This window comes from Excalfactoria chinensis, chromosome 12 (genome assembly GCF_039878825.1).
Source record: "Excalfactoria chinensis isolate bCotChi1 chromosome 12, bCotChi1.hap2, whole genome shotgun sequence".
In the NCBI taxonomy this organism is placed as follows: Eukaryota; Metazoa; Chordata; class Aves; order Galliformes; family Phasianidae; genus Excalfactoria; species Excalfactoria chinensis.
In genome coordinates this window covers 10,334,501-10,354,100 of record NC_092836.1, presented here as the reverse complement: position 1 = coordinate 10,354,100, position 19,600 = coordinate 10,334,501, and the positions used below count along the sequence as shown (strand labels likewise).

General features: G+C 49.5%; 1 protein-coding gene across 1 annotated transcript in view; it reads right to left on the bottom strand.

The window, feature by feature from the left end:
* The window catches only part of PODXL2 (podocalyxin like 2), a 31,508-nt gene extending 19,690 nt beyond the window's left edge, over positions 1–11,818 (bottom strand). Inside the window, exons 1-2 of the mRNA XM_072347308.1 lie at positions 11,629–11,818; positions 1,534–1,827 (exon numbers count right to left, since the gene is read on the bottom strand). Of these exons, the coding sequence (XP_072203409.1) occupies positions 1,534–1,827; positions 11,629–11,680 (346 nt within the window). The 5' untranslated portion in view covers positions 11,681–11,818. The remainder of the gene's footprint in view (positions 1–1,533; positions 1,828–11,628) is intronic.
* Between the last annotated feature and the right edge of the window lie 7,782 nt (positions 11,819–19,600).

The following is a 19,600-nucleotide window of genomic DNA, read 5'->3' as shown; positions in this document are numbered from 1 at the left end:
ATGGTCACGGAAAAAACAGCGCTTGGAAGCACTGAAGTGCCAGGCAGCAGATAGGGCAGGGTACGCATAAAGGACATCTGAAAGAGCACATCTGTTCATGTAGGGAAGCACTGCAGGCAAGAACGGAAAGAGAGGTGAATGTGTTCTGCATACAAATGGGGTGAGGCACGTGCAAGAGGCAAGGCTGGATTTGGTACCCAGTGCATCTCACTCTCAATGCACAAGCACATGCTGTTCTCCAAGTCACGTCCAGAGCTGTGAGTACATGCAGGTGCCTCCTGGCACACAAATAAAAGCGTTGCAGAGCACGCTACCAGCTCGTGAGAGAGATTAAGCCAGAGCATGTCCCAGGGATGCACTGGTGGGAACGCACAACATCCACCATGAGCATCACCACAGAGGAAGCATCTGCACAGTTTCCCCACAGCCAAGACTGCAAGTACCCAGGAGCTGCACGAACAGCAGGACATCAAGAACACGGCTACTTGAGTTTAATGGCAACACCAGTGAGGAAAGGGCTACAGAGACATAAGTTGGGAAGGCCATTGCCGTCCACAGTGTGCCTGGGGCCCCAACAGGCAGCCTGAACTATAGTGCTGCTAATTACTGCAGCAGTTCTCACCCTTCTGTGAGCACAGGTCTTTTTAAGGTCAGAAACGGGTATAAAGATAAGACTAACATAAGACTTGTGCCTTCTAAATCCAGACCTGTGTCAGACCTGCTGAGAGGGACACAGTGATACCGGATAAGTGAGGAGGGATAGGGCTGCAGACTTGGCCCCCGGGTAACATTTAATACATGCCTCACATAACACTTAAGAGCAGGAGCACGCAAAATAATCCCCTAAGCTACTGGAAACCCTGCAGAGACGCCTCCTCCTTCCTCCCATCATTCACCCTGCAAGCATCTCAAAGCCAACAACAGATCTGGGAGGAGACCACTGAGGGTATCAATAGTGAAAAATACCCAAAGAGAACAGCAAGCTGAAATGCTAACACAGTTCATTTGCTCAACAGGGAGCAGAGAAGATAGTGCAGGCAATAGGGCAGCTGCTGTCTTCAGTCAGGTCAAATCCCTATTGAAGTCACAGAGAGAGGAATCCAGGATTTGGCCTGGGGGATCCAACCAGGACCCAAATCCTAAGATGGTCTTGATCTCTGAGCCCAGGTCATGAGACATTCAGATCCCAATTAATTGGCAGCAACAGAAAAGGGGGAGGGAAGGAGAGAGAGGGGGGGGGAGAAAAAAGGGCTCAAGGCAAATGGAAAACAAGGTGGAAGCAATACTTTTCCCAGCTCGGGGAACCTCACAACAGCTCAGGAGAAAAGGCTCAGCTGGAACGTGGTTTCTAAAGCCTGTGCTTGCTCAGGGTTCACTGGGGACACATCAAGCACTGAGGTGAGAAAATAGAGCTGACGTTTAATCTCAGCCCCTCTTAGGGAGAGTTATGTCAAAGCAGGAAGACAGATCCTTGTATCCCTTTGCCTCCCCGGAGCCCTGGCAGAGAGAAAGAATGTGGTAAGAACAGCCTACCTGTTGCTGGTCCCAAGTCCAAGCTGGATTCATTGAGCTCTCCCCCATCTTCCCAGAAGTACTGTGGAGGCTGTAAGATCTTGGACTCCTCGTTCTCCTCGCTGGCAAAGCCTGATCCTGGGGCAGCATGCAGAGAGCCAGGGATGAGATCAGGCTCTGCAGTCTCGGTGCTCGTTTGCTCATGGGAATTCATTCCCTCCAGATGGGACATAACAGCAAATTCCAGCAGGGAAGTTGAAGTGAGGCCATCAGTGGTCGGTTCCTCCGAGGAGGCAAGGCAGAGGCACAACGTTCCTGCACAGTGACAATAAACCCACATCAGCAAGAGGGAATTGACAACCAGCAAGCTGCTCTTTTCTATACGACCTGTTCCTGCTAAACCAACCTGCCTTTGAGATAACTTGCCCCTCAGATAGGCTGTACTCTTAGCTGAGGAGGAGAATCAGGCTATGTATGTTCACAAACATACAGAGGAGCATTCACATCCAGGAAGAGTCAGTGCCAAGGAGCCACCCAGACTTGGGCACTTCAGTGGGGTAGTGACAGGGCAGCCTGCTGGGGGCTTTTTGCCTCCTTGAAAGGATGGGCCGCCTTGTTAGTCATCCATCCTGCAGAGGAGGTGGAACGTCTTATACTGAAGGCATAAAATCCTGGCTCTGCAAGTCAATGAGTTTCCTATTCAACTGTCAACCAGCCAAGATTTCATCCTAGTGCTCCCAGTCTGCAGCTGTATTATATGCAGAGGGATTGATTTAAACCAAAATTATTTAAATCATAAATATTAATCATGGTTTAAATCAGCAGTTTGGAAATCTATTTTTAAGCCATTGATTTGAACTTAATTTTGCATTCACATTTTTTTGTTTTCCTAAGAATAAGCTGACTATCACAGGTAAGGATTAAGGCAAATTAACAGCAAAAAACTACCAAACGTTCAGCAGGGAGGCAGGTGACGTTTAACACTTTTGTTTGAACGATTATATACTTGGTATTTCTATTTTACATATTAGAAAGTTTGACTGACACTTCTCGATTCCTAGATGAGACTTGAACTGTGATTTGTGTCAAGGTACATTCACATGTATATCAAACTTCAATCAAAATGCAAGCAAACAGCATCTGGAAGTTAGCTTTATTCAACCAATAAATACCACCATAAGTACGGAGACATAAGGAAAAACTACATTTCCCAAAACACGCTTTACATTTAAAGCAGTTTTGTTAAGCAAGAGAAGTAACTAATTTGGGTGAACTGAACCAATTGCTTCCCAGCCCTCTGTTCCTCAGCACATTAAAACTAGAGGATCTCATCCTTTCACAGCTGATTTTTATTCATAGATTAAAAGCAAAAAAAAAAAAAAAAAAACAGAAAAAAAAGACAAGTTTTCCTGCTTCCTCAGCTCATACTCAGTTCCTTGGTTTTAAATGAACTACTCACTGAACTGAACTAATTGAATAAGCCAAAATGAAGACTAATTTGGTATCTTTCTTTGATAACTGATTTTCCAGACAAAAGAAGTGCAGCAGATCTAATCCATCTGGGCTTTAGTTAAATATCTGATACGATGGCCCACGCAGAACTACAAGAGAAGCAAAGAAAGGCAGCAATTTGTTGAGAAATCATAAGGCAACTGTAATGCATTGGCTATAGGAAAACTGACAGAGGCTTGTGCGGGAGAGAGGCTATCAGACACAATCCTCAAGGTCTGTCCTTGGACCCGGTGATGTTTAACATTTTAAGTGACCTTGGCACAAAAATTGGGAACACAATCATAAAATTAGCCAAGAAAACAGAGTTAGGAGATATCCTCACTACACAGAAAGACTGTAGTAGAGCCAGGTGACCCCAAGGATGGAAATAACAGAACTGTTATGAAAAAAGGGTCGCTGCAAAGTGGTAAGTTACCATGCTGAGGACTAGCACCGGCCATTCTCTGATATAAGATAGGAAACCATCCATTAGAAACATCTTAAGAGGACAAACACCTGTATCAGAAAGAGCTCTGAGGTTATCACCAGAATGTGCAAGTACCTGCAGTCCTGAAGCATTTGAAACAGATATTTTATAAAGCACTGCTGAGACATTATCTGAATGCTGCATACAGATTTGGATACACGTGGCCTGAAATGAGTTAGGCAGAGCTGAGTCTGCCTTCAGGCAAGGACACTGACTGGGCAACCTCCTACGGTTCCTTCCCACTTCTGTGTCCTATGACACCACATCCAAGAAGGACAAATTCAGATCAGTGCAAGTACCAAGAACAGTTATGAGGTGACAGATGATGGTCTATCCTTGTGCTTTCAATGAAAGCATTGGCTTCTTAGTGCAAAAAAAATACTTTGAGATTGCTGCTCACTTGCCAGGTTGGTTACCAATCTTGTCCTGGGAATGCTGGAAGCCCAGAAATCCATCGTGCTTGCTCTGACCTTCTCAATCTATTTCTGCAATACTCTGAACTGAACAAAAACCAATACTGGTTACTCTTTCCCATATTCACTTGAGCCCAGCTTCTGCACTTCTCTGTCTCATTTGTTTGTTTTATTGATCCAAGGCAAGATCAGCTGAGGCCAACACAGCAACAAAAAGCAAATGGCAGAGGAGGCTGAGCATCACAGGGGCAGGAGGCTACCACAGCACCATGGGGCTAAACAAGGCACCCTGGACATCCCTGCAGGCAGGCCGAGTCCCAGAGAGCAACACACACAGTGATGGCTGCAGCTGGAAACGAGAACTTGCAGAGCAGTGGTCCAGAGAGCCCCAGCCAGGCCAGCCCTGTGCTGCTTCAATGGTGCCCAGCAGGCTCTGAAGCACTGGAGGCAAGACTTTCCTGACCTGACATAAGACACCTGGCAGTGTCTGCATCACTAACAGAGACCTGTACAGCTGAGCCAGAGACAGCACTTATCTGGAGGAGCTTACAGCTTAAGCAAATATGACAGAGAGCAGCGGAACAGAGACAGGGAACGCTGTTCTCAAAGTTATCAAGAAAAGTGGAGATGAAGGATGGAGAGAGATTACAGCAGGTCCAAGGCCACGTGGAAAATTTGGTGCAGCTGGGGGCAAAACTCACAGCTTGATCCTAACTTTAGCTCTTCATCTGTCCCAATACCTCCATTTCCTCCACCTCATATGAACACAGATGTGGCTGATGTGACTCTCCAGCTTTCCAGCCACACCACTTGCAGCCAGCTAGGCAAAGCCTCAAGGCAGAGCTGTGTGCCAGCTCCAAAGATGGTTCAAGCCATTCTGTTTCCACCATCCACACATCATTCAGGCTGCCTTCAGGCCACAGCCCATCTGAACACCCTACAACAAACACCTAATGGCAGATAAAGCTGGAGACCCAGAGAGCTAATCCCATTCCTCTGGGAAGCTCAGTCCCTGGGACTTCGTATACCCTCATTTAACTCTGAAATGTTTATGCAGTTTAAACCCCCTAAGCTGCATTATCTTGTTTACTGGGCTACTCTGCTCTCCTCAGCCCAAGATAAAACTACACCATCTCATCACTAAGAGTGAGTCACTAATGGGCATGGCTTGAACAAGCCAGGTTTTCCTGGAGTGGATCTAGGGTAGGAAATCAGCTTGGGGCCTGACCCACAAGCATATGGCACAGAGGTTGGCCTGGAGGAACCCCCTGTCTAGCACCAGCCCAAACACCACTGAGAACCTTTTCCACTTTGTACCTTCTACAGCAACAGTGGTAACAACCCAAATGCTGGGTATGAGGCAACAAACAATGATTTGCCACCTTCCCCCCCTCTCTTCCGAGCATCTGATAAAGGAGCTCAGTGCAGCTGTCAACTCCGAGGCAAAGAAAGAATCAAAGCACAAGCTGAACAGAAGGCAGGGAAGGAGAGTTGCGAAATAAAACCCAAGGAATCAGTGAATAGCCATTTTCCTCCTAGGATGAGGAATGGAGATCAGGCGACTTCCATCAGCCTCCCAGTCTGGTATATTAAAAGGCATATCAAGCAGTAAGAAAAAAAGAAACACAAACGAATAAAACCCTGTGACTGTAGATGGGAGGGAGCAGGGAACTGAGCCAGGACTCGCCAGCTGCTTCAATGGGGCGTTTGTCTCTCGTTTCTATTTTTGCGGCACCTCTGCGTAACCTGGAGGAGATGAGGCTCTGCATGCTAAAGAGGGCAGTCAGCCTTCGTGAAATGGCAAGGATGTAAGCAGGGGAATCAACACTGCCCAGCTCGCAGAAAGGAGGGGTGAGAAAGGAGAGAAAGTAGGAGAGGTAAGCAGAGCCAGGAGAGGGAACAAAGGCAGGGAGCATGCAGCAGGAGCAGCACAGAAGCTCCTGTGCTGGCTGCAAACTCCCGAGCTCTCCAGCTGCCAGCACCCTCAGATGCAAGATGTGGAGGGAGCAATGACCTTGCTCAAGATGCTTCACCTCTGCAAGGAAGGGAATGGGGGAGATTTCAATAAGAGTAATACTGCAGTGTTACCTTTCCAAGGCAACTGGAAAAGCGCCAGCCTGGAGCATAGGCACGGAATGAGTTTGCTGGTTGCTGATCCCACCAGTGCCTCAGAAAACGGCTCCAATTCACAGCAGTGAGGCTTGCTCTGTTCAGCATAGCTGAGGATGTGACATACCAGCCCAGGCAAGGCAGATGGAGGAGCTTTGCTCAGTGGCAGAAAAAAAAATAAATAAATCTGAGAAAAGAATACGTTCAACCTATCTCTCAAAGTGCTGTGAATAAAAGCAGCTTCACATTTCTGAGCAATTCTAGGAGAACCCCAAAGTATTTTCTACGCTAGACAGTCAAGAAGCACTTTATCCCTTTGGCAGAAGGCAAGCCAGCTCTCCACAGGATGGGGCAGCTGTTTAAAAGCTCCCAATTGGCCTATTGAATAGGGCTAGAAGTGAAAGAGGAAATCAGTTATTTCTGTATCCAGCTGAAATTAGAGGAGGGATTTGGGGATATGGAATGGAAGCTAACTGTGACTGTGTCAAATAGCCTTTAAAATTGTCTTGCTTTTTGATTAACAACAAGCAAACCTCAGCTTTACCTCCAAGGAAATATACCAACATTCCACAAGACATCAATCACACGAGCTTGAGTGCCCACCAGTTCACCCCTCTCCCCAGCTGGATAAACTGGATTTAGCTTTCCTTGGGTGCTGCAACCATAACACACCACCATCATTCAAGATCAGCCCTGCTTGAGAGGAAAAGCATTTGCCTGAACACAAGCTCTGATGTTCTTGGCTCTCAGCACCAACTAGCAGAGCCTGCCTGTACAATACCACCCAGGCAGGTATACATGGAGGAGGGGTCAGGGCATCTCCATATTGCCAATGCAGCAGCCACAACAACATCTATCTGGCCCTGCAGCTGTTGACCTTCCTTTCAAGTCCAGCCCAAACCCAGCAGTTATCAAACAACATCATTTTGTAGGAGAGCTGGGTCAGGAATGGGTCATTTGATAATCGTTAGGACAGAAACACGACCAGATGAGGGAAGCATCTGCCAGGGATATTCCCTCCCCCAGACCACCTCCAGGAAAAGCTGGGGAGCAAGGCCTGAGGGCAGGGAGGAGAGAGGCCCAGGGGCAGAACAGCCAATGCACAAAGCTTGCTTGCAGAACGTGAAAAAACACATAGCTAATTGAAATAACAAAAAAGGATCCCAGCCGCAGACAGTGGAGGAAGTGGAGAGGCTGAATGCTGTTCAGCTGTGGGCTGTCCCAGCTGATTACTCAGTTCCCACCTGGAGTCACTGACCGCACAGCTTACACAGAGAAGCACAAATGCCAGCCATGTAACAGACAGAAATCACTTTGGTGCTACTTAGTTACGGCTACACCTTCCCAGCGCAGCTCCCACCCAGCCCTGCTGCTGCTCCCACACTGCACCAGACCACTCACAAATTCAGCCAGGGCCCCTAATCTCTGAGAATATTTCTAATTAGGGCTTCAGAAAACAAGATCAGACTGCCATCCTCCTGGGTATTGTCAGCAAGCAGGTCCCTCACCCTGCATCCCTTGCAGCAATTCACCCTCCCATAGCCCTAATGTGCCTTGCTAAGCAGTGGGAAAGTCAATGCAGGAGCACATGCAGATCCTGCTCTAATTGAAGAGAAGGTGACAAGGCATAGCTGAAGAAGCCCTCAGAACTTTTTAGAAGGAGATCTTAAAGCACACAGTAATTGTGCCAAGCATCTTTATGCTTTTATAGATCTTTACTGTTAGCAGAATCAGAGAGCTCAAACACTGAGGCGCAGTGCATGCATGGCTGCACATATTGAGCACGCGCTCCCTTGCCATTTGCAAGGACTGCAAACATTTGCTCCCCTGACATTTCAGCAGATAAACACCTACAGCACAAAGACCCAGGTACAATGCTGGCACTACCCCAAGAAGCACCTGCTTCTAGTGATGACTGCAGATGTGCACTGGGGACCTGACCTCCAGGGATGCAGGGATCCACAGCACAGCATCATGAAGCATCAGCTCTCCCATCCTTATCACCAGTAACAGCAAGACATCTCCAAGCACCACCACCCATCTCCACAGTAGTGACACTACAGAATAAGGTCACAGCAATTCAGCTGAGCCCATCTTCCCCGCTCAGTCAGCCACTGACGCCAGGATCACAACCGTGCTCGGTTTCAGTCTCCCAGACTGTTTGCCTTCGCTCCCTCCTGCATCGTCTCGGAGCCTTCACACTTCCCTCCTCCACTGCTGCAACGTCTGCTCTCCTCCGCGCCTCTCACTACAAACAGCGGCATTTCCCGGCTCAGGGGGAGATGCAGCCCCTGGGAAAACGGCACCAGGAAGGCAGCTGCAAACAGGAGAAGTGAATTTACTTCTCTGTTACCTTTCCTAGCTCCTCTCAAAGCAGCCCGCAGGCCCCCAGGGGTTAACAAACCGTAGATGAAAGACACCGATCTAGGGAATAACAACACAGCCCACAGATTGCTTTGCCCTCTCACAGGCCCAAAACATCTTAACTGTCTGCCAAAAAACCACCTTGCCAGGCTCACGCTTCTTGCTCAGTCTCGATCTGGACTGTGCACCACATGGAGCTGGGTCTGATTTCCAGCACACCAAATGAAGGCGCGTGTCTGCTCCGTCTGTGAGCTTCCCTGCCAGGACAGAGCAAGCGCTACCACACTGCGGACATCCCTTCAGGCGTGGCCAAAACGTATCAAAAGCCTTTGGTATCCAGCTCAGCCAAAGGAACACTGAAACTCGCCAGGCAGTTAGGCTCAGCACCAGCAGCAGCGCTGTGTTAATCACCCTGTTAAGTGCAACCCCCAAGAGGCGCCAATTCCCAAACAATGCCATGCATCTGAGGCAAAAAAAAAGCCTAGCACAAAGCCTCAGAAGTCCCGAGCACACACTGGGCACCAGCTACCTGCACAGCGCCCCAGGTCGAAGAGGGAGCTGAGAGCAGCTGCAGTATAGGAAGGGAAGGCTGCAGAGCTGGCCTACTGACAGCAAAAAAGAAACCCCAGGACATGAACGTACCTCCAGATTCTGAGCCTGGTGAGGCACAGGGGGTATCATTAAGGCACACCCTCCTTGCCAGCATCTCTCGCCCCCCACACAAACCGGCACACGTGTCAGCTGTCTCTGCACGACTCTGACTGGGCTCGTGTGGCTGACAAATAGCATCTCTCCATTCTTTTGGGATTACGTGTTTCAACTGCTGGCGAGGACTGGAAGCAAGCTCACCCGCGTGCCAGTTGTGGGCTACGATGCACCTTCCTGCAGTCCCTCTCACCACGGCCACCTTTGTTGCTGCTGCTCACTTTATTTACCCGCAAAATGCCGGAGTGCCTTCCCACGCTGAGCAGAGGGGAGAAACTTTTGTGTGTTCTGATCTGTAGTTTTTTGCCTGCAGCTTCCCCCTGAGGGCTTAATATAGTTATTTCTACCCCTGATGCCTATAATTAAATGAACATTTCCTTATGGCACTGAAGAGGCCAAGGAAAAATTGACTACAGGGAATTTTCATCCATCCTGATTTATAGTCCCTCAGCTCAGGCTCATTCACACAGTGTTAACGAATCTTCTAAGCGAGCAGAAGGGAAAAAAATAATAATAGTAAATAGCCCGTATGCAGACAAGCACCTCAGGGGACAATGAGAGGGAAAAGACCACTTCCCTCTTCCCTCCCTCTGCTTTTAACCACATCATTTTCCTAATTGCAAAAGCAAAGGGGTTCAGATACCAGGAGCCTGTGAAGGTGTTTCTGTGCTTCACCAGCAGATTGCCACTGCCCAGCCCACTGCTGGGACCCTGCTGCAGCGCGTGCTGTATTTCAGCTCATCCTGCAGGTCTGCAGAGGCTCCTGGTCAGGTAGGGAGGCATCAGCCCCTGCAGCTCTCAGACTTTAACCATGCCTGTCTTAAGGGACTGGAGGAGCGAGGCCACAGTGCACTTAATTATTCCAGGCTGGAACAGCTCCTAAACCACTGAGCAAAGCTGCCAAGCAAAATGGGGCTCAGTTTATAAATTCTCAGCAGTCTTGGTCTTCAATTTGAGATTCCTCCCAATCTAGGTAAGGATCCAGGTCTCTCCAGGGATGCTCAGCTAACCAAATCCAGCCCACCAAAACCACCACACCCCGCCAGGATTACTAGTTTCACTGGATTAGGAACTGAGCCTTGTCTCCCATCTCTATGCCTCCATGCTAGGGAAACAGAGAGATCACAAAAATCCAAGGACCCAAATCCTCTGTATCATCACCAGCTGGATAGCAACACTAAAAAGTTTCCAGCAGTCTCAGCAGAAGAGGAAACACTCCCTCAGCACAGCAGCATCAGCTGTAGTCCTTTTGGCCGCCAGATTTTAAAACCACCATGAGGTCACTGTCCATCCTCCACAGAGCAAATGCAGCTTTCGAGCAATGGGGACAGGGCCAGGCTGTGCTAACAGAATGGCGGTCGAGAATTCAGCAGGTTCTCTCCACGCACATTGCTTAGAGGATGGTTGGCAGGAATAGGGAGCACAGGTGATGAGATGCAGCCAAAGGACTCTGGCCAGCTGTGCCCCTAACATGGACAGCCTGCCTCAAGAAACCCACAGAGGCATTTCCCAGCTCAGCTCAGGCACAGCTTATTGCATCGGTGCCACAAAGTATTGGCACAGCACCACAACAGGTTTTCTGATCCGTTTTGCTCTTTAAGCTCACTATTGTTTGCAAACCTAAAAGGCTTTATCCCTTCTCTTTAGGGAGCCCCGGACCACAGGGGTGAGGCACCGTACAGCCGTTCAGGGGCAGAGCGTTTCCGCAGAGCTTACAGATGGCACATTCCCCCACAAACGTTTTCAGGAGACTGGGGTAATGAGATGGGCACGGCGGGGGGCTGCATGTCACTGTATCGCAGCTCGGTCGTGCTGGAAGACAGAGACTGGTTGGGAAAATCAGCCCTTCCCTCCCTGCCGGAATGACTCAAGACAAAGACTCCCCCACACTTGAGCTGTCCCTGTTCTGAACTCCTGCTCCTCAGCCTCACTCAAACCAGATTTCGGTACAAAAGAGATGGTGGTAGGGAGGGAGGGAGAGCGCAATCCCAGCCTCACGAGTCCCGAAGCCCTTTGTTGGGAAATCTCCACAGATTATTTAAAAATACGAGCTCAGCCCTCGCAACTATTTCACTTCATTGCCTCTCCTCCAAATTTCAAGAGCAAGGCTCTCGGGGGGAACGGGAGCAATTTGCGGTTCCCCCTTCCTTTGTGGCAGTTTGGCGGCAGGCAGTAAAACCCCCACGGCGCCAGAAGATGCCGTCCGTCCAAGAGAGAGCGGCTTGGGGGCAGCCCTGGCGCGGCAAGGTGCCGGAGCGCTGGGGAGGGCAGCGGGCGATGTACACCGTGACCGAACCCTACGGGGAACAACAGCCGACCCACGCTAGGGACTCTATGCCCGGGGGCGGCTCGCCACCCTCAGGGGGTGCTGGTGCCCCGCGAGTTACGCTGTCTTGTATCAAGGAAGACACAACACGCGTCCCGTGGCACCGCGATGATCGGGGCCACCCGCGGAGCTGCAGCACCCCAAAGGGAAGTACGGCCCACACCCACCACCGGCGCTCACAGCCGGCACCGCTCGGCCCCCCGCTCCCATCCTTCACTCACCGGTAGCCAGGAGGAGCAGCAGCAGCGCCGGAGCCCGGTGCAACGGCTGCATGGCGGCGGCCGCTGCCCTGCCGCGCCGCCTCTTCACGGGGAGCGGGGCCGCCCCGCAGCCCGCCGGGCTCTGCCCCTCGTCGCCGCCGCGCCCGCCCGCCGCCCGGCCCCGCGCTGCATCCCGCCGCCCGGCGCCGCCTCCTGCCGCCGCTCCGAGGGCGGGGGAAGGTTCCGAGGCGGCCGCGGGGGCGGCGCGCAGCCGGTGCTCGGCCCCCCGGTTCGCGCCCGCCGAGCCACCGCCGCCCCCGGCCGCAAAGCGCGGCCCCTCGCGCCTCACCGCACAACGAGCCGGCGGCGCGGCTGCGTGCGCGGGAGGAGGATGACCTGCCCCCCCGCGGCGGGAAGGCAGCGAGGGCGGGAGCGCTGCCGCCACAGGAGGGCCGCGCATCGAAGACCTGGTGCCGAGTGTCACCGGGCTGCAAACACAACAGGACTCCGAGCCGAAGGACCCAGAATCGCATCAGTCCCTTTCCACTGGGCGTCGAGCTGGTGTTTCCAAGCTTTCCCTCGCAGCAATCACGAGGAGCCTTTTTCTTTGGTTCCAAATTAATTTCCTCTCATCACGCAGCGCCAGGAGAGCAGGTAACGCCAAAATCAAACACCTCATGCTCTGTGTGAGGAAGCAGCAGCGCTGCTGTGGCCTCACCAGATGCCTTCACATGCTGTGTTTGTTGCCTTCCGAGTTACAAAGGTGTGCAGGTAGCTCTTACCCTGCTCCTCTCAGCACACGGAGCAGAGGTGTGCTGCTGCCCTCTTGCCCATCTCCCATCCCATAAGCTGCAGTGCTCCCCTTCAGCCTGAAACAAGCAGTCTTGGGGCAGTCAGGATTTTAGATCCAAACGTTCCTATCCCCCAGGTAAAGGTGTGTTTTTATTCTTTTCACGGCAAGAACTGAATGTTCTTTGGTTGAAGAGTGAATCTTATGAAACCTGGCGGTCCCTTTTTACTGTCACAAACCAAGGCCCAACACACCCTCCCAAAGGGATGAGAGGGAATGGCCTCAAGTCACAGGTTCAGGTTGGATATTAGGATAAGCTCCTCTGAGAGAGTGGTGGGGCACTGTCACGGGCTGCCCAGGGAGGTGGTGGAGTCGCCATCCCTGGAGGTGTTCAAGAAATAATGTGGCACTGAGAGACATGACTTAGTAGTGGTGGTAGGTGGGTGTTTGAACTTGACATTTTTAGAGGTCTTTTCCGACCTTTATGATTCTAGTGAGACAAAACAACCAGGCCCAGGTCTTTGGTACAATCAGTACCACACAGCCCCATGCAGCAGTTACCCCACAAGGGCAGGTGATGTGCTGGCAGCACCCGTTACCCAGCGCAGCAAAGCAAAGCCAGCAGGCATGAACCAAAGCACTCGCTTTTGGCTTCTTTTGGACCACATCCTCCAGCACTCTGAAAGTCCTTTTTATTCCAGAATCAATGCAGCCCCCAGCCCCCACCGAGCAGGAAATGCAGCAGGAACTTCTGAGCCACCGCTTAGTCCTTTGCTGAGATAAAAACCCCTCAGTGCACTCAGGCTCTAGCCCATGCATGGCATTTAATGAATGCTCTTGTCATTTTTCGCTTTTCTGCTGGTAATTTGGCTGTCTCAGCGTGCAGGTGGCTTACTATGAGCAAGTAACTAAGAGCCTTTCAGATCTCCTGACCCTGCCACATCCAGCCCCCGAATCTCAGAAACTGGATCCAGTGTCTCCAGCAGCCCAATGGCATCAAAGGAAGCGCTGAGACGCCCTCATGAATTACACGGCCTCGCATCAGGGGAAAGGGAACCATGCAGGAACAGCAGTGTGCTCCTATGAGGCTCATGGTGCTCCTTGGATTCATTTTGATATTATACATGGAGAAAAGGGGAATATCAAAGGAGAAGGCGTATCTTAGACAAGAAAATGAATTAAAATTAGTGGTAACTTGCATCAGCCAGCAAAGCACAGAGCAGCCAGGAGGGATGGGCAGCAGCTGTGCTCTTTAAAGATGGCATGAACCGAAACACAGCGCAGCCCATGTTATACAGCCTCAAATAGGGATGGCTGGCTCAGCTCTCCTAAGGTATTGACAGCTTTATAGGCAACAGCTTGCCATTTCTCCTTTGATCTTCTCCAGCCCCCCTACCTGAGGTTTGTTCTCCAATGATGTTCAGAGTGTTGGTAAAAGGGGCTTTGCAATTGCACTAAATGCTTTTTATAGCTGCTTCAAAGCCATTGAGAAAAGTAATAGCAGGAGAAACTTTTCTAGGTATTACCATTATCTGCGCTTCTCTGTTCTCCTTCAAAATTGTTCAATTTCACAGTTACGTCTATTAGAGGGAATCAAAAAGGAAGCATGTATTTTAGGCTGGCAAAACTGGAAATCCTTCTGCTGTCTCTCCCTGTAAGTTACCGTAACAGCTTTTGCCTTCAGGAAATTCAACCAGCTTTCAGATTTCAATGCAAGGGTCACGTTGTGTTCCACAATACTTGCAAACAAATGCTACCAAAGTAGAGGAATGAAGCGATAGCCAAGGGAAAGAATTTGGTGCATCCAACTCATTAATTCAAAATAAATTAAGCACAAGTCTAATCTCAGCAGAAATAGATTTTGTTCTGAAGCTCCAGTTTTTGGGTTTTTTAAAAGACAAAAGCAACACATCAGTTTGAAATACGCTGTTAAGTTTTATTCTCCTTAGAACAGTAAAATTGAACTCACCTACAAAGATGAAAGTGATCTATTGCCCTTGCTCAGCAGAGAAAGAAAATAAGCAATAAGCAGAACAAATACGCAGTCAGATGTTAAGCTCTTACAGTGTTAGAAACGTCAGTATCATTAGGGAAAAGGTTTAACCCTCTGTTGTTTGCCCTCTCACAATAGTCCGTACAACAGAAAGCTATCTGTGGCCATTATTACAGCAGGCAAAGGAAAATAAGCTACTTTCAGACCTTGCCCAGTTACTTTGATTGCTGGCTTCTTGGGACAGAGACTCAGTGACATAGCAGGTTTGTGGCACACCAAGTGGTTTAACCCCATCTGCTGTGAGGCTGAGCAGCTTTTTGGCACCTTGTTCCACCTTGAGGGAAGGGCTTGAGACTGTCCTGCCCCTCCTTTCTTAGGCACAAGGAAGGATTTAACCTCTCCCTTATTATGATGTGAATTTATTTCAGAGTCTCTGGCAAGCTTTATATAAGCTTGTTTGCTGAGTTAGCCTTTTTAATGCTGGAATTCTGAAACATTCTGACAGAACCAAGAAGGGCCGGGGACCCACTATTCTTACATAGCCCAGGCGCGCAGCTGCTCTGTGGCTTTTGCTCTCCTCCAAAATCATGTTGGGAAATACATATAATAAACACTTTTGAGAGGAGAAACCTGGAGCAGTTGGATCCTTTCAGGATGTGCTGTAATTAGAGGGAAACTGAATCTGCTTCACAGAGAGCCCAGGAGTGTGAGCAAGATTTCCTGTATCAGTCTGAGCCTTTCTTCATATCTGCACTGGCTTCCTCCCCTTAGGGCATGCTGCTCACCTGGGACACAGTACTGTTACCAGTCCTGCTTGCTTCCATTCTCCTGATACGATGTGGTGGAAAAGCAAGCATGAGTTGTGCTTTACTTTTTCTCCCAGTTTTCACATGCCCCCTCCCTGATGGTCCGCATTTCTCTCCTCACTAAAGCAGAGCCGATTGCTGCATTAATAGCCAGGCCGTTCTCCTGCAGCAGGCTCTGACAGCAAACCTCAGCGGACTCCTAGAGGGCAGATGAAAACAAAGCTATATTGAATTTGATTAAGGGACCAGAATAACCTTTAAGAGAGCCACCTGAGGCAAGGTGGCAGTCAGCTCTCCAGCTGAAAGCCAAAGCTAGTTCCCTCACATCACAGAGCTTCCCACTCTAGAGGATGAACAACCCAATTCCATTACTGATTTACAGCAAGCGTGCAGAGAGTTGGTCACAGCATTCAAATGGCATGAGGGGTGACTACTGAACTCCCAGCCAGGAAGGATGTGATCTCTTGAGGCTGTTTCACATCATTTGAGCTGGGTTTCTGCATGACGTTAAAACAAAAAGAACATTATTTCTGCACTGAGCTTAGAAACTCAGTTCCTAAGCAGAGCTCACATGCCCTTCTGGAAAACGTTGCAGAGAGATGGAAAAATCTGCAAAAATACAGAAAACAAGATAAAAGAGTAGGCAAACCTCAGATTTGCTCAAGATTTTTGCAGGAATAGAAGTATAAACAAGCTAAAGCCCAGCAGAGATGAATAGTAATATTTCTACTCCCAGATGGAGCTTTAATGGAGCACTTGGGCCATGGGTGTGGGTGGTGAACCCAGATGATGCTATTCAGGGTAACTAAGGCCTACTAGCACTTTCAATGCTGGCTTTTCTCCTTGTACAAGAACCTGAGATAGCATTTAAAGGGAGTTCTGGACCCTCCATGAACAAAGCGTCTTCTCTGGAAAAAGCCCTGAGTAGTTCATAGTTTTTACTTTTCCTTGCTAAACTGGAAAGCTCAGTGTTTCTTTGAGAGAAAGTCCAGGTTCCATAGCAGTCGGCTAAGCTGGGATGCAGTCAACTGCAGGGCAGAGGGAGCAACCTGCATCTGAAGAAGGCTAGTATCTGCTAGCCCTGAGAATAAACATGCACTGTCTTATGGGGACTGCTGGCACTCCTACAGCTGTGTTTCTGCATGGTTTGATGGGACTGAAGATCTCCAACATCTTTTATGCAGAACTGTTATTTTAAGTCTCCCTGAGCCCCAAACAACCCAGAAGAGAAATCTGGCAGCTTCTCTAGGTTTCCCCCACAACCCACTTATCCTTACCTTTAGAAGGGAGTGCCTTGTGAGATGAGCAGAAAGCAGCACAGCCTGCTTCCAAGGAGCCTTTGCTCTAAAGATGCAGTGCTCAGCAGCCCCTTGAGGCTCCCTAAAGACATTTAGTTACGGCTGAGGAGTGTGTTGGATGGCTGGAGTCATTGGCAGACCAGTGCTCCATGATAATGGAGACATTAAATCAGTCACGGCAGCATGAACTGCATAATAGATACAAAATACAGCAGAAGTCTGATCCAATTTTGGTTCTACATTGTTAAGTGGTTAAGTATCTCAGGGGATGGAAAAATACTAGGAAGTTTGGAGCGTGTTCCCCATGCAGCGTGGCACAAGAGATAGCAGTCTACTTGCCTGCAACTGTAGATATAGAACTTCCTTATATGTATTCCCATACATGTATTAATGGCTCTGCAATTGCATGCTGGAATTCACCTGACCAGTTCAGCTGTGGTGAAGAAAGACAGAGCCATATGCACAAGAAATGGCTCTCCTGGCTCAACTGCAGCTGGTTGGTCTGCTTTAGGACAAGGTAACACTATCCAGTATTGCCACTTTATCTTGAGCACTGCTGTGCTGTGAAAGTTCTTGATAACCAGCTTCTAGCCAGCTCTTCAGTGAGCACACAGGAGATGGACGGATAAAGTTCCAGCCAATGTCTGCTGTAAGAGAAACTGAAATAATGCTGGTCTAGAAATGATGTACGTGCTATTCTTTCCAAGTGGCTATGGCATTGATCTGGGGGAAAAAAAAAATACAATGTAATGGAAGTAGAATTAACTGTACTTGGAGGACGTTTGCCATTTGACAAGCAGACTCACAAACAGATGCTAGTACATGGGATACAACTCAGGACCTGCAAATGTAGCATAGTTGCTTACGATCACAGTAAAGGCAGAAGCTCCCAAGATTCTAAACCTTTTCAGTAAGAAGGAAAGGGCTTGCAAGAAGGAGGAAGGATTTCCATCTCCCCTTTTTTCCATCTTGCATACCCTAACAAATTAGCTGGCTATCTGAAGTCACCTGCACATACAGTGTATGTATTTGTATATATCATAGAACATCCTGAGTCCCAGGGGACCCACAAGGATCAGGCTTATACTCCATCTAGGCAGAATGCTCCATGCTGGGCTGAGGACTAACAGTTTTTTCTGAGATGCAGAGCCATGCTGTTCCCTCAGGAGCATGCACACAGCATGTTCAGATTAAACTGGATCAGGATCTGACCCATTGTGCCCTTTTCAAATCAAGATGTTCTTCCAATCCTATCTGATTAGAAGGGACACTGCCTGGCATCACAGAGCTCTGCCTGCTTTGCAGACAGCAAGCCCATCACCTTCCCATCTGTGCCCAGGCACAAACTGCTGTGGACCAACCTCACCTCCCCAGAACATTGCTTTTGCCACAGGTGGTCAGAGGCAGTGTGCAGCATTCAAATCTCAGCAACAAGAAGTCAAGTGCTCAAGATTGACTACACTCAGGGTTGTCTGGGGAGCAACTCGTTTCATGTGTGGCTTGGCTAGCTGATCTCCAGAGCCCTGCAGTAAAATCCTTGCTACACTCAGCTGGAACATGCCCCCTGGCAAGGCAGCCCTTGCTTAAAGCAGCATCTATTTTCACCCGTCTGCACCCCCATCCAGACCAGACACCTGATGCTGTCAACAGCCAAAGTTTGCTCCAGGGAACCTGGAAAGCTCAGTGGCCGTGAGAGGAGGAACATGCCTTCAGACTGGCATTAACACTCCACTGAGCGGCTCATGTCAACATTAGCAAGGGCACAGCTGCAAAAATTCATTGCTCTGCTGGATGCTGGCAACACAAGGTGGAAAGGCATAACTATCTCTGTAGTGAAGACTCAAGATGAGGCAGTGAGTGAAATGACAAACAAGTGATTCCAACATTGGCATCCTTCTGTTGCCACAAATCATCTAGTGAGGTAGGACAGAGGGCAGGAGGCTGGGGGAGGTGAAAAAACTCCACTCTGTTCCTGTGTATCCCTTCTTCACAGGTTACAGTAACATTTGACCACATGTATAATTGTTTGGGAACTCCCTGCACAGCATTAAGGAGGCGTTTTACATTTCTCCATGCAATACAAAAACTCTCTCCTTCCGCGCACAATCTTCATCCCATGACACCAGTTCACCTGTTTGACAAGCTTGTTGCACCCCGTTACTGCTAGGTTTACTATCTCAGGGCCAGCACTTTCTCCAGCAAGCTCAGTGGGCTCCTACAGAACTGGACACGGCTCCAAGTTGCTCTCCCCAGGGACTGCCCCTGTGCCTGGCCCCTGGCATTAGATGAGGTGCTAATAGAGCTGTGCCCAGGGCTCAGGAGCCACTCTGGCTTTCAGCAAGACCTTATTCCATGTCTCCAGGCTCACAGCTGCACTGCTATCCCCACCACAGATCTGACACAAACTCACATTCAGAGAGCAAAGGGCAAGATCAGGCAAGGAGGGCATGCCAGGAAAGTGACTCTGAAGGCCGCCTGCAGAAAGCCCTGGTAGACAGAGACCCAGTGGGAAGAGAAAAAGCCAGCCAAAACAGTTAAACAAATACACAGGAGGGAGCTGGCAGACAGAAAAGGCAACACACTGAGCCAGTTTCAGATGAGAGTCATGTGCTGGGCCCCCAGCAGGGTTCAAGCTCCTGAACAACAACCAGGCTGAGAGGACACACACACACACACATCACCATGACAAAACTCCACAATGCTGGCAGCTAGGGACATGTCTGCTCAGCCAACACAGAACTGCAGCAGCCAGTTCACAAATTCTCCTGAGCACAGGCAGGAGGAGGCTGGAGATGCTGTACAGTCCCCACATCCAACCAGAAAAAGAACATTCACTTCAGTAAACCCTGGAGAAGTTTTACTGTTTCTCCTACGCTGGTATCCCCAATTGCCAGCCAAGGTGGCAGATAAGTGTTGTTCTAGAACAGTCTCAGGGTGACAGCAGCATTTAAGGGACAGAGTTCCACAGAGGGATCAAAGCTCCAGACTAGAGCTGGGTGGGAATGGCAGCTTGTGTGGCTGTACTGTGCACACTCATGTCTTGGTATCTACCCCCAAGGAGGACATGCAATAGCTGAAAACACTACAGGCAGGACTCATCTCCCTC